The sequence below is a fragment of the Macadamia integrifolia genome, chromosome 3 (genome assembly GCF_013358625.1).
Source record: "Macadamia integrifolia cultivar HAES 741 chromosome 3, SCU_Mint_v3, whole genome shotgun sequence".
Taxonomy (NCBI): domain Eukaryota; kingdom Viridiplantae; phylum Streptophyta; class Magnoliopsida; order Proteales; family Proteaceae; genus Macadamia; species Macadamia integrifolia.
In genome coordinates this window covers 17,766,073-17,780,854 of record NC_056559.1, presented here as the reverse complement: position 1 = coordinate 17,780,854, position 14,782 = coordinate 17,766,073, and the positions used below count along the sequence as shown (strand labels likewise).

Below are 14,782 nucleotides of genomic sequence, written 5' to 3'. Positions count from 1 at the left end.
AAAAAAAAAAAAAACACATTGTTTCGATCAAAATCAAAATTTTGATGCACTTCATGAGTTTCAAGTGGTTTCTATCATTAAAAGAGGGAAAAAAAACATCCAAAAAACCAATGATTTGGTAAAAGTTTTCCAAATCACCTACATTTCTTGGTGGAACAAAGTGTTGGACTACTACAATGCATCTACAATGACAATTTGCCACATTAGAGCAAGATTTGTATAAGATTCAAACTTATACCATTTTCCATGAAGGTTTCAAGCCTTCTCGGAACTCTTGACAGTTGGAGGAACGGTTTCATAGGGGTGTTTTAACTTTGGTTGTGCACTTGTATTTGACTACCTAAAACACTTGTACTTGTAACCATAGATGTGAGCGCGGCTAAGCAACCCAAGGCGGTGGACGGGGGGAACAACCAAGGCGACAACATGGTGTCTAGGCAACGCCTTGATGATTATGCTTGTAACACTTCAACATTGTGTATGATTAGATGGTTTTTCTTCATTCTTAATGCATACTTTAGTTGTTTTCTTTGAATTTTATATGTTCTAACTTATGATAATAAATTATGTGTAGAATAGGCTATATTTGAGAAAATATACAGTAAGGTATGTAGTAAACTACCAACCTAGGGTAAGAAACTAAACTACCCTTTTGGGTGTCAAAGAAAACAATTGGTTGATGTCTTAACCGAAGAAATTATTTCACACTTTCATAATTTTTTAGACAAGTTGGGCATTTGTGATATCTATGCTTCAACTTGAGAGCGAGTGTTACAATAGTTAGTAAAGAGGTAAATTGTATATGGGGGACCATTTGTCAGAACAATCAGGTAGTGAAATAATAAATAAGTGTTCAAAGCATACCAGGTTCCTATGGCTTTTAAATTTTCACATTATTCTTGTGCAACACTCAGCCCTGAGAGGCTGAGACCCACGGCCTAATGGTCTAATCATTCTTTTGAGTTGGTCTTTTTTTCAGCAAAGAGTCCTGAGTGTTACCACAACCATTACAAGGACCAGTTGGTGCAATAGCATTCCAACATCTGGTCTGATTGGGAACTTTTATATGTAATTCTATGAACATTGATAAGAGAATTTAAAGTTACAACACAGGCACTAAATAAGGATAAATATGACAACAAAAGGCAACATTTTGCAAGATGGTTCAAGGGGGTGGATATCTGGCACAGCAGTTATAACTGCCACAGGCAATTCAATTAGCATGCAAATGTAGAGACACACACTGTCAATATAATGCTCTTAGAATTGTTTGAGAAAGTAAAAGTTTATTTAAGAACATCAATGGTTGAGAAAAGAAGGGTGAAAGCCAACACATGGGGCCTGTACAATTAGATAACAAAATTTTGGCATGTGACCTTCCAGAGAATTCTCTATCTATCCAATGTCAGTCATCACTCCGTGTAGCACGAAGGAGGAACCAAGGCTGGAAACCATTAAGGAATTGTACCAGAGACCTTTTCCAAGCATAAAAGGGGGAGGGAGTAAAAAATAAAATGCAACATGAGACAGTCACCCGACAAAAACCCAAAAAAAAAAAAAAAATGCCCATCCATCATAACTAGAATAAAATTTGAAGTATATGTTCAGAAAGTATGAAACTCCTAATCCTACATATTAAAGAATACTAAATAGTGAAAGGAATGAAAACTCATGGTGTTTAAGTGAATTTCTTACTTCATTTTCATCCATCAGTAGATTGGCCGCCTTCAGGTCTCGGTGGACTATATTGTTTTGGTGTAAGTAGTTCATTCCCTTGGAAACATCAACTGCTACTTTAAGTAAGGATGGCAGCTTAAACACACCCTTCTGTTTATGTAGAAAATCATACACACTTCCACCAGACATAAATTCTGCTTGAGAAAATCATAAAACAAACAAAAGCAAAGCATTAAAGAAAGATAAATCAATGATCAAGACAGGGGGCTGCCCCATAATGATATCAAACATAAGATGGCATTAAATATGTTCAACTGCTGGACTATTTACCTGTCACAATGCACAATGTTGGAGGTTGGGTACATGCACCTATAAACTGCACCACATTCTTATGCCGAACTTTCCTGCAAAGGACCAAAAGGAGAAAGTCAGAAAGCTGAAATGTATCAGAAATATGTACGAAAATACACAAAGAACTTCCTTTTGAATGGTTTTAAATCGGAGGGCAAGTGCAGTATCATTTATTGACTGACAAAGTGGAAAGACCAAATATATCTCAGTGCATATTGAAAATAAATGGAATTCAATAATACAATAAATCAGGAAAAAAAGGATGTCTGGTCTAATCTTTAAAGCATTTGTGCCATACAATTAAGGATAGTGAATGTTATTTTCTGCTACTAAGCGTTAGTACTATTTAACTAATTTAGAATCAGGAGGATCATCAGTAATGTATTTCATCTTTCCCTTGGGGATGGATAAATGCCCGCACAGCTTGGGCCCAAAATATATAGTTAGAAACTCCAGGGAGTTTAATAGGAGTAATCTGAACCTGAACATTGCCGTTAGGTGGTTTAGGATCAACTACCAGGACAAGTAGTCAATGCCGAGTCGTATAACCAGTAGTATAACACTCAATCTAACAATCCAATCAAAGTAGAGCCAAAACCAAGAAGCAACAGCAGTGTAGATTGATGAGAACAGTAGCCAGCAGTAGTATGAAAAAAAAAAAAAAAAAAAAAAGAGATTTGGGTGATTTCAGGTTACAGAGAAACAGCTGGGTCTGATTGACCAGGAACAGTGATCAAAGGAGGGTATGATGTAGGGGAATAGGATCCCAAAAGCTCAATCAAATCAGATGGTTAGAACAAAAGTAATTGCAGTAGCAGAGGTATGAAAATAGACCTAGAAAAACAATTGTAACAAATCAGACCACTAATTGATCACCTGATAAGGATCGAATATACCTCCTGCTGATATGGGCCCCTTCTCCCCTTCCCCCTTCGCTGGCTAGCATCTGGACCTCTCTTCCTCCTCTTCTTCCCAACCACAGAGAGGAGGATACCATTCTCTGGAATCCTTCTGCTTCCAAGATTTTTAGCTTCTCCTCTACCTGGAACTTTGTTAAGACTAAAGCCAATACTGCCCCTTGGTGCAAAGGTCTCTGGTTCAAAGGCCACATTCCCCGCCACAGCTCCACAGCCTGGAGGGCTCTCACCAACTGCCTCCCGACGCAGTCTTTCCTCATCTACCGTCACATTCAAATTACCCCTGCCTACTGCCTCTGCTGGAGTGGAACTGAGGATATTGACCATCTTCTCTTCTCCTGCCCCTTCTCCTCCACCATTTGGAAGAAAGTTCTTTCTCGCTGTTGGCCCTCTAGTAGAAGAGCCCTCCCTCTTAGCAAGGAATGGCTCTGGATTGATATGACCTTTCATGGCCCATCAACCACCTTTGGATGGAGAGGAACCTTGGTAGATGGACGCCCAACTCTCGGTCTTTTGAAAGGATTTGGAATGCCATCTTCTTCAATGTCTCCACCAAAATTGCAGCTCTCCCACACCGCTCGGTCCCTAACTCTCCTAGGAATAGACTTATTGTTGCTTCGTGGAACCTCCCTTCAGTCATTCTCCCTCCCCCCCCCCCCCCCCCTTTTTCCCCCCTTGTATATTCTTCTCTCTTTGGGTTTATTTAATTTTATTCATCCAGAAAAAAATATACCTTCTGTCTAGGGGAATAAGATCCCAAAAACTTAACCAAAACAGATGGTTAGATCAGAAGAAATTGTAATAACAATAGGTCAGAAATTAGACCTAAAACAGAGCAACTGCAGGTAGAGGGGAGAAATCAGAATGCAAAACATCAAATTAGTAGAAGTGCCCCAAACTTGGATCGAGTATAGCTCAGGTGTAGTCCAAATAACCCTTAAAATAACAGTAACATCAAATGGCTGAATAGAAAGTAATTTCAGATTTCAGAACTTTGAAGAAAAAAATTCCCAGAAATAGGAACCACAACCATTATAGAGATCAAATCTGATCTGCTGACTCAAATATCTTCATGTGCATCAATTAGGAGAAGTATAAGGCCCTAGTTTCAGCTTTGTATTATTAATAACTAGGTCTTGTAGCAGTAGATAGGCAGCGTAAGGTGTGCTGCAACTAGTATTAATTCCTGTCTAGAATGGACCTTCAAAACAGCATGAATGGAGGATCGATTACTGGTTTATTAAAGTTCTGATACCATACGACAGTATTAAGCCTAAAAAACCAGTAATAACACAAAGATTGAAGAAGAAGAAGAGAGCTCTGTGGGAGAAAAGTAGAATCAGTAAGCATATAAGCCACCTATATATAATAGAGATTATAATTAATAGGAAAGCTAAAAGCTTCCTATCCTAGATACATTAGGAAACAGAATTAGACTTAAAATAGGAAACCACAAAACTACCTAGACTGACAAAGGATAACTCACAAGCACAAGCTATCGATTAGATTGTACATGAAAACAATAAACATAAATCAACATAAACTTATATTGAGAATTTTCATAATCATTTGCAGGGAATGAAAAGAGAAGAGAGTAAGGTCAAATCCTAAGAATATGGTGTTGGTCCTACTGACCGTGAACGGATTCACCTCTGGCCTCTGGGCACATCAGAATCGCATGAGTTCACCGGGGTTGAGCACGGTCTGCCAAAATCAGCATAGGTTAGGTGCTATTGATGGAACATGGTAAGCCCAACTTTCTCCACATGGAAGTGCTGCAGGCACATAGAGATGTGGGTAGAGGAAGCCTCAAAAAGCGAAGGCCGAGCTGTAGGTCACATGACCTGCACCGATAAGGTGGCTGACTGGGCTTTCTCCTTGATCAAAGCGGCGACAGGCAAGCTTATAGCCAAAGACTAACATGGGCGGTTCCTATATATGAGCATTTTTGAGTGCGGGTTGAGGTCAGTGGTTGGGGCTCGACTGGATTGTATGGGTAGCTATCTTGCATTCCTCCATACAATACGGCGCGCTCCCATCACCCCCGGTGGCACAGTATGCCTCCGTTGATCTGTTCTGACTTTCTTTGCCAAGAGGCTATATTAGTGAAACCACTTCTAAAGGCAATGATCTTAACACTTCAAATTTTTAGATAATGATTTTACAAATTTTTTTATGCAATAGTAATTTTCTTGCAAAATACCCAAACATCGATGATAGTTAATAAAAAAAAGGATAATGGCTATTATGACAAGTAACTGAATAGCAGTTGTATGCAATTTCCTAGGCCTTATATGCTATCAGCAGTAATAATGGCCATCCCAATAGCTATTATTAAAAGCAACTTGTTAGCCAGTGGCTGGGCCAACCCTGTATGAAACAAATAACAAAGATTTATCCATCGAAATAAATAATTTATTCATAAAAGAAGAATTTAGAAAGCAAGTTCAATATATATCAGGAACACAGTTCCCAGTTTAAAAGTACATAAAAACTCTTTTACTAGTATGAAGAGAACCCTTAAGCCTTAACTAGTCCACGCATTAGGTAGCAGAATTTTTCCAATTTCATTAGGCTGCACTTCTTTCTAAACTAGTTAAAAGAATGTTTTGCTACTACCATTAAATAAGAATCCAAGTTGGGATATTGTGCAAACAATTACAAATTAGAAAAAAATTGGTAAACCGCCAATTCATGCCACTCAGAAAAAGAAGCATATTAACTAAACAAACCTCATAATAAATACTTCCTGGGCAAACTCCCTCTGCATATCCTCATTTACACGCTCAGGCTTTAGGACTTTAATAGCGACCTCCTGGCTATAGTATGTACCTTTATACCTGAATTGATTGGAAGGAACAACCCAAGCAATCATCAGTCATCATACTTTCACAATAAATGCAACAAACCTCATCCTATTACATTTTGCATGATCTCAATCCAATCCAAAATATTGTGAACCTGTTGTCACTGGATGCAAGTTCCAATTCTATAGAAACTTTGGTTCTATTTGGATGGACCTACTTGGAGGAAACTAATAAATGCATCTGCCTGAATCAGACCCACCTTAATCGGATTGAATCTTATCAGATCCAGATCACAAATCTATTAATTGACAGGCCTAGAAGTTTTAAAACCTAAAATTTATATACAATCAGAACATGGGATCTAGAATAATGAGAACTTACAGATCACCATAGGAACCGGATGCAACTTTGTTTTCAAATTTTAACAGCTTGATATCAATTTCCCAGACATCAGTCCCATCTGTAGGTATTTTTACATGATCAGGAATGGGATCACATCCAGTTTGCCCATGCTGGCTGACAGAAGACAAGGTATGAGGCCTCGACCAAGATTGCTTCTGCAGAGTGAACCCTCAATTATCATCTACAAACAGATGTGGTACTCATGCTAGAGAGATTTGAATTAAAAAGAAAAACTTCAAGTTCAAAATCGGACAAATTTCCACGAACTTGAAGCCTTCAGCATGTCATAAACATTTAATTACATTTTGAGATTATAAACAAAATTACACACTACTCCTGTTCATGTGTAAGATATATTAATAATCATGTGCTAATTCTTGCAGGAGCAGATATATGGATCTGTTGAGTATTTTATAGAGGTAGAACCGTAGAACACCACTTTCCATATTAAGAGAGATTTTGTGTAACAAATACTGCACAAAATAGGATTTTGGTTTCCATCCTTTGCAAGATTATCATTCATTTCAAGGTGAATCCCGGACAAGGACTTAAAACCCCTACCAATGTATATTCATCTCTTTGGTTTATATCTGGCTTACCAATCAATAATGGTCAATTTACATGTTTTGACACACAAGCGCTCATGGATTCCATTGACTAACAAAGTGATCAATACTTAAGCTTCATTAAAGAGCATCCAATCTATTTCCCATAACTTCAACCTGAACATGGTACCAACACCAACAAATTTTAAAAATTCAAATGTGGGAGGCACAAATTGTTGAGTGTAAATTTCAAAGAGGTCCTCCACATGAAAGAAAGACAGGGAGATCATCCCATGTTGGTATAAGGAGTGATGAAGGAACATAGTGGTTAAGGTGTCGCCTAGGCGGGGCCTAGGTGTCCGGGCACAATCCACGATCAAAAGCTTATTGCTGCCTTATTGGATGCAGGAAGGGGAACCACCTTGGTCATCTAGGCACCACCTAGGATGCCCTGGCCTGCAATGTGACCTAGGCGGATGCCTTATTTTGATGTTTTCTTTTTTCTATTATATAAAATTGATTCTTTTCTAACCCTCTTGTAGGTTTGTGTATGATACTATGAAGCATTGCGCTACATAGAATCTTGCTCAATGCATATAAAAGAAAAAGGTAAGGAAAAACAAAAAAGAGATGAGAGGGATGCTAATCTAATCATAACTGCCTTCATACTCAAGTATTGACTGAAACCCTCAACCATTCCACCCTTCTGCCTGACTGTGACTCCAGAGACTCTCCGGTAACTCCCCGTGACTCAGGCAACATTCTTTTTTTTCTCTCTTCCCCCTTCTGCGTGACTGCGACTCCAGCGATTCTCCAATGACTCTGGCAACATTCTTCTTTCTCTTCTTCTTCCGTGATGCGTCTGCTTCCATTTTTTTACCTTCGACTGCAACTCTCCAGTGACTTCCCATGACTCAGGCGACATTTTGTTTTTTTTCTCTTCCACCCTTCTGTGTGACTGCAACTCCACCGACTCTCCGTGACTCCCCGTGACTCAGAAGGCATTCTCTTCTTCTTCTTCAAAACAACCACAATGTCATCAAGCTTCTGGTATAATTGCGCAAATGAAGTATGAGGTTATTCTTCGGTACCCTGCTTTGAAGTTCCAATCACTGACTAGATGAAGGAATTATTTAAATAATTTAAAAATGACCAGTGGTGTTGGGCAGAAATCTGAATTCTGAAGAATTAAAAGAAAAAAATGAATGTTCTTCCGAGTACAGCAGTGTTAGATGAGTCTATTAACTACCTTGAATGCCATATTCGAAAAAAATCTTGGTTGGTTTGCTCACGTTCACCAAATACAGCAGCGTTAAATGAGTCTATTAACTATTTTCCAATTCTTTAAGTGTTACCATTCAGGCACACCTAAGCGCCCCTCCACCACCTTGGGTAGCCTTGTCGCCCTAACAACTATAAGAAGGAACATAACTGTAGAAATAGATGCCGCAGCCCACAGGGGCATATTGGTCCCACCATAGCCTACTCTACTTAAGTGAGTCAGTTATGGTTGGGGGGCATTATTGTAATCTCTCTCTCTCTCTCATTATAAATAAAGGTCTTGGATGCTGATCCAGGCATTACAGTCCTAACCTATTTTGTTAACATAGTATCAGAGCCTCCTAAAATTATAAATAAAGGTTAACACTCCCATTCTCTCTATTGCCTCTCTCTTCTTCTCCTCTTTTTCAATCTATATCCCTCTTCTTCTCTTAATTGTCCTCTCCTTTCTCAAAGGGCAGCATTAATGAGGTGATCCATGGATCTAAATTCTGCCCTAGACCTTACCTCAAACAAAGCATGAAATAGTATTCTACCCTGGATCGAAAGCTGCTGAGATTTTTGGAATCTTCACCCTTGAGGAAATTTCTTCTCTTATTGAAGATCGAGTCTTCCCTTCATTAAAGAATCAAGTTATTGCATCTTTTGGGGCAGCATCTGTCACCATCCATTAAAACACTCGAAACCCTTTTATCCCTGTGATTTCTCTTTTTAGGGTTTTCTTCCAAGACCATGACAAAATCAATTTGGGATTATTCCTTTTCAGATAAGGCTGATATTTGGAGGGAAATTTTTCCATACCTAGAGGAAAACTCGACCCAAGTTTTTCCCCTTTCTGATGGTTATTTTTTGAGCAATCAGCAATCTCCATATTTGCATCGATTTGGGAAAAGTTTACCTAACTTTTGGGTATTTTTGCCTGTATCGATTTGTACTCTTTGCTGATCCTGTATCCTTGGTTCTCTCATCCTGTCTAAGATAACTACTGCTAACTCAGGACTTGAAGGACAGACTCAGAATGACTACCTACCTTTTGCCGCTATCTCCATCAAATTTTATGGAACCAATTATCTAATTTAGTCTCAATCAACCTACCTTACTATTGCTGGTCGTGGACTTCTTGTACACATCAAGGGTAACACGGAGATGCCTTCTTCCATTGGTTCTTCTCAGGATCGGTGGATCTCTACTGACTCTCTGGTAATGTCATTTTTTCTTAACTCTATGCAACCTACCATTGCTAGTGGTTATTTGTTATTGGATACTGCTGCTCAAATATGGAAAGCTGCAAGGGAAACATATGGGCAGGTTGGGAATGATGCCAAGTGTATGAAATAAGGAAAAAGCTTAATGGCACAACTCGGAAGGAGTTATTTACCTCACAGTATTATGCAGTGCTTCACAGTCTGTGGCAGCAACTTGATCACTTTGCCGATTATCAACCCTCCAATGCTATTGACATCGCTGCCTACCGTAAGCATGTTGATAAGATTTGTATATGACTTTTTGGCTGGTCCAAATGTCGAGTATGATTAGATTAGGGTTCAAGTTCTCAGTCGAACTCCCTTCCCTACACTCAGACAATATTTTCCCTGGTCAATAGTGAAGAAACTCATCGTTCCACCATGCTTCAAACTCAGACCACGGATCGATCTGCTCTACAAGCTACTGCTAATTCCACCACTGTCGATGGATCCACTTGCACTAGTGATTCTCCGAAAGAAGTCATTCAAGTGTGAAGTGTGAACATTGCAATAAGCCATGGCATACAAAGGCCACTTGTTGGAAAGCTACATGGTAAACCTACTGATTTTGAAGTCAAGAGTGGCCGTGGGAAATCCAAGAACTAGGCAAATCAAACTGAGACAGTTACTTCTCCCACTGCAACCGCTAACCGATATTGGTCTATCTCAAGACGAGCTATAGGCTTTTTGTAGGATGTTGAAGGCCTCTTCTACTGATCCCACACCTTCATCTGCATCAAACTCTACTCTCTCAGGTAGTCAGGTTCCAACTTTGCTTATTCAGGTATCCATTTGGTGGTCTAGTCCTCGAATCATAGACTCCGGTGCCACTGACCATAAAATAGGTTCTTCTAGTTTGTTCCACAGTATTATCCATCTTTAGGCAAAGAAAAAGTTCGAGTATCAAATGGATCCCTCTCATCTGTGTCTGGAAAGGGTTCAATTTGTTGAATTGTTGCTCTCCATCCCTTACCTCACCATATGTTTTACACAATAACAACACATCACAGCCTTATCCCAACTAAAAAGGCTACATGGATCTATGTGATTAAAAAAAAAAAAAGTTTGGGACATCCCACTCACGAAACAATCGGCAACCCGGATCTTAGCCCTCCAGGCAGCTCTGTTAGATGCCATACTTGGGTGAAAACTTAACTTTTGCATGTCTCTTCTTACTAACTCCTCAATGGTCATTTTTGGCATGCCCCTAGTCCTTTTCTCACCATATGTTTTAAATGTTCCTAAATTTTCCACTAATCTTCTTTCTATTAGTAGTTTCATTTTGAGTTACCTCATTGCAATTAATTAACCATGCAACCTCTCTATAGTGTTCAAGTCTGTCTCTACTGGCCCTATGAACAACTACAACAACTGTTACCTGGATCACTATCACTACAGTTCCGTAGCCTACTGAACTACAACAAGAACTCTTACACTCCCGTGATTTGGGGATCTAAGTGGGGTGGCTTTGTTGCCTCTATTTTGATCTATTGTCGGAGCAAAATGAAAAAAGGAAAATGGCTGATCCCGATGGCAAGTGATTTCCATAAGGAGAATGGTTGGAGTTCTACTTTTTTTAGCGAGATCTATTTTTCCAAGTTTTAATTTTTCTTTTTTTCAAACTAGAGATTTAAACTGCATAGTAACATTCTTCCCTTCCCACTGTGTTTTTCAGGATCTAGTGACAGGGAAGACAATTGGATGTGGTAAGGTGCATGGTGGTCTCCCACTACTAATGCGTTACCTTCTGGCACTGTTGTCACTGGATGCAAGTTCCAAGCCATTTGATGCGGGATTTTTGCCTAAGGAAGCTTCCTTCTTGGGCAAGGAGGGAGGATAGCTCAACGGAGACCTCTCTCTCTTCCTCAGCCAAGGAAGAATTGAGCTGGTCCCAAATGAAGCCTGGATTGAATGAGAAGGAGCTTATCCCTACAATCGGTAACATTTGAGGAGATGTTACTAAAGGAGTTGGACTTCCTGCTCTTGAGGGCAAATTTGACATTCTAAAGCATCCTAGCAAAGGCCAGGACAAGGGACGAGTGAGCATGGACCAGAATCGACCAGGCAGCCTCGACAATAGGAATCAAATCCTGATGGAGAGACCACATGTTGAAGAATTTGAAGGGTTTGAAACCAAAAGAAATGAGATGGTGAACAAGAAGAGAGATGGGGTAGTGGTCAGAGATACCAGGAAGCTCAAAGGTGGCATGGGAAGAGGGAAAAGTGTTCAGCCAAGCATCACTAACAAGAGCCCGGTCCAACTTGCAAGCGATTCTGGTAAGACCGCTGCGACGGTTCAACCAAGAGAATCTAGTGCTCGACCAACGGAGGTCATTAACACCAATATCATCAACGCAGTCGTTGAAAGCTTCAATGGAGGGAGTAGGAGGGTACCCCTCCAATTTTCTCATCGGAAGCTCTGATGACATTGAAGTCGCCAGCCAAGCCCCAAGGGAGGGATCCAACAGAGGAGGCGAAGGACCGAAGATCAACCCAAATAGGAATCATGTCTGCATGCCGGTCCAAGGCATAGATGGCCGAGAAGAAGCACAAGGGAGAGCCAGAGGGGGAGGAAATGGACAGGTGGATGGATTGGGAGGAGGAGGGGTTCCACAAGATCCAAATAAGACCATTGGGATAGTGGACGTAATTGGAAAGGAAGGACCAAGAAGGGGCAATAGATGTAACAATACGGGAAGCATTAGACTCAAGAACACGGGTTTCCAAGAGGCAATAGAGGGAAGTCCTAGAACAATTGGGAACGAATTGAGGCATGCTTGGCTGGGGTGTTCAAACCACGGACATTCCAAATGGTCCAGGGGGTCATTTAAAAGGGGAAGAGAGAGGCAACAAGTGCTCGAGGGAGTAGGGAGGAAGCTTGGAGGAGCTAGGGGAAGGTCTTGGTCCTAGGCCGACGGTGGTCCTTGATGGAGGAGGGGGTGGTGGACTTAGGTTGCAAGGTTTTATTAGTGGATCTTTTGGATGGAGGCCGGGGGGGAAGAGTGGGCTTGGGTTTCCGAATAGGGATAGTAACTAGGATAAAGGCCGAGTTCAAGTTAGCATTAGACACAATCGGGGGGAGAGCAGTAGTATCAAAGGGGAAGTGGCCAAAGGGAGAGCCGAATGATCTAGATGGGGCTCCATAGGGGCTAGGAGGCCTACAACAGTGGGAGATCTCTCAGTGCTAGAATCAAGCAACTCGGTATGATGCAAAGTAGTTCTGAGAGTAGGTGTTGTACTTTCCAAGGTATTAACAGAAATAGGCAACAGGCAGTTGGTTGATACAAGAGGGCTAGCTTGAAGCTTGAGGGAGGGGAAGAAGACCATCATGAGCCTGGGCAACAGGAGCAAGGCTAGGCACAGCAGTAGGCTTTGCAGCAGGTAATGAAATTACAAATGTGGGATGAGATGAGGCGTGAGGCATGGCAGCAGCTGTCAGCAGTTGTCGTGGATGCGGAAGCAGATGTGGCAATAGCAAACCTTAATGATGAGACATGAGCAACAGGAGCAAGGCCAGTCATGGTAGTAGGCTTTGCAACAGGCAATGGAATTGCAGATGTGGCATGAGACGTGGCTGCAACTAACGAGGATAAGGAAGCAGATGTGGCGATGACAAACTTGGATGAAGAGGCATAAGCAAGCTGAGCATGGCAATACACGGTAGCAGATGTGGCAAGAGGCGTGGCAGCAGTAGTTGTGGATGGGGAAGCAATCGTGCAATAACAGACTAAGATAATGAGATAGCCATGGCGAGTAAGACCTCCTAAATTCAGGTGGAGGCAGCTGGAGAAGAGGCAGGCCTGGAAAAGGCGGAAGCAACGGTAAAGGCAGCCGAAGGAAGAGAGGAAGTAATCGTGGCAAGTGAGGGGGTTCTAGCTGAAGACGTGGCGGTCTCAGAAGCAAACAAAGGGTTGGAGACAGCTTCAGGTAAGACAGCTGGAAGGGGGTGCAAGTCGGCAGGACTAGGTCGAAGGGTAAGTTGAGAGTTAGAATCCTAGCCAGGTGAAGATCCACTGGATGGTGGGCGAAGTGGAAGCAGAACCGAAAAAGGCTGCAATTCCAGAGACGGTTGACCAAGCAGAGGCATCGAAGGGAAGCAAAGGAAGCAGGTAACTGGAGGGGGATTCGGGTGAAGGAGAAAGGTGTAACGGGTTGGCATTCGAAGGGATCAGAGGATAAGAGGTAAAGTGGGTCGGGTTACTGGTGGATCATGGAATGACCAAATGGATAGGGGGTTTGGGCGAGTGGATGGGCAGGCGGATTTGGTTAGGAAAGGGAAGGATTGGATCGGAGCTAGGAACGTGGCTTGAGCTGGTGGGATCAGAGAGGGAGGGCCGGGTCAGGTCAAATGAGCTAAAAGGGATGGCTAAAATAAAAGGTCAGTGGTCGTGGCGAGAGGGAGAGGAGAAGTAAGAGTAGGTTCAGAAGCAGAGGAGCACGACGGGTCAGCGGTGTTAGAGCCAAAGGGAAATCCAGCAGGGATGGGAGCAAAGCAAGATGGAGCAGCATCATCAGCAGTCGAATCAGAGTCAGAGACCTCCCCAGATGATCAAGCCAATGGGGCAGAGGACATTGAGTCGCTATCAGCAGTCAAGTTGATGTTAGCTAGAACAGAGAATATGTTCAGACTGATGAGTAAAATGGCGTCTTTCCAACGATGGATCGGGGTCTTTCCAAACCAGAGATTTCTTCGTTCAGGCAGGGGTCAGCTATGCGACTGCGGTTCCGGCGTCTTCTACGGAGGTTTCTTCTTCCTCTCAAGGGGATTGAAGAGGAAACCTTCATCTGCAAACTGCAGTGGGAACAACACAAATTGGGGCAGCGGCGTCCCAAGTCAGGTCTTGAGCAGGAAGGGGATGCAGAGAGCAGAGAGCAATTCATGGTGGCATGACCCAAAGACTTGCAGATAATATATAGCGGAGGGATCCAATCGTATTGCACCTCTTGATCGAAGGAAAATCCCTCATCAGATATTGTGACAGAGGAAGGGAGGGCATGATCAGCCATGATCTCTATGCATATCCTGCCATAGGGGAGGGCGGTCCATAATTTTGGTCTTTATGTCGAAGAAGAGAGGTCTGCCGATGATAAAACCCACTAAGCTCAGACCTTTGGCTCCCCAAAAACTGAGGGGGAGATTTGGAAACTTAACCCATAAAGGAATGGAGGAGAGATTCACGTTGCTGAAGGAGGTGTATCAGTCCAAGGACGCAAGAAGATAGGTTTATTCACAATGTACCAGGGGCCTCCATAAAGAGCTCTGGTTTATCAGATCCAGCTGAAAAATTGAAAACAATAAGACAATTATCAAGCATAAAGATTGAAGATTCGCTTGAGGGGCGACATTGCTTAAGGAGGGAGAGTTTAACTATGCTGAAAGGCGGTCGACTGCCAATGAATTGCCCTATGGCCCCTATCAGGCAATGCTTCCATCTGAGGATGTCGGGCTCTAGAAAGCCAGGGGCAGAGGGCGAAGGGCTTAGAGTTGATGAAGGAAGGAGGAAGGAAGAAGAGGGAATGACCAGCATTAGGGGGAAGTAGAGAAGAACGAATAACAG

General features: G+C 42.0%; 1 protein-coding gene across 9 annotated transcripts in view; it reads right to left on the bottom strand.

Moving 5' to 3' along the window:
• LOC122073073 (serine/threonine-protein kinase STY46-like) overlaps positions 1 to 14,782 on the bottom strand; it is an 85,095-nt gene that overhangs the window by 25,997 nt on the left and 44,316 nt on the right. For all 9 annotated transcript variants that reach the window (XR_006138662.1, XR_006138660.1, XR_006138661.1 and 6 more), the window contains exons 8-11: positions 6,134 to 6,309; positions 5,678 to 5,785; positions 2,008 to 2,081; positions 1,696 to 1,871 (exon numbers count right to left, since the gene is read on the bottom strand). Coding sequence is in view for 6 of the 9 variants with exons in the window: in XM_042637584.1 (XP_042493518.1) it covers positions 1,696 to 1,871; positions 2,008 to 2,081; positions 5,678 to 5,785; positions 6,134 to 6,309 (534 nt within the window). In the remaining 3 variants the exon portion in view is untranslated. The remainder of the gene's footprint in view (positions 1 to 1,695; positions 1,872 to 2,007; positions 2,082 to 5,677; positions 5,786 to 6,133; positions 6,310 to 14,782) is intronic.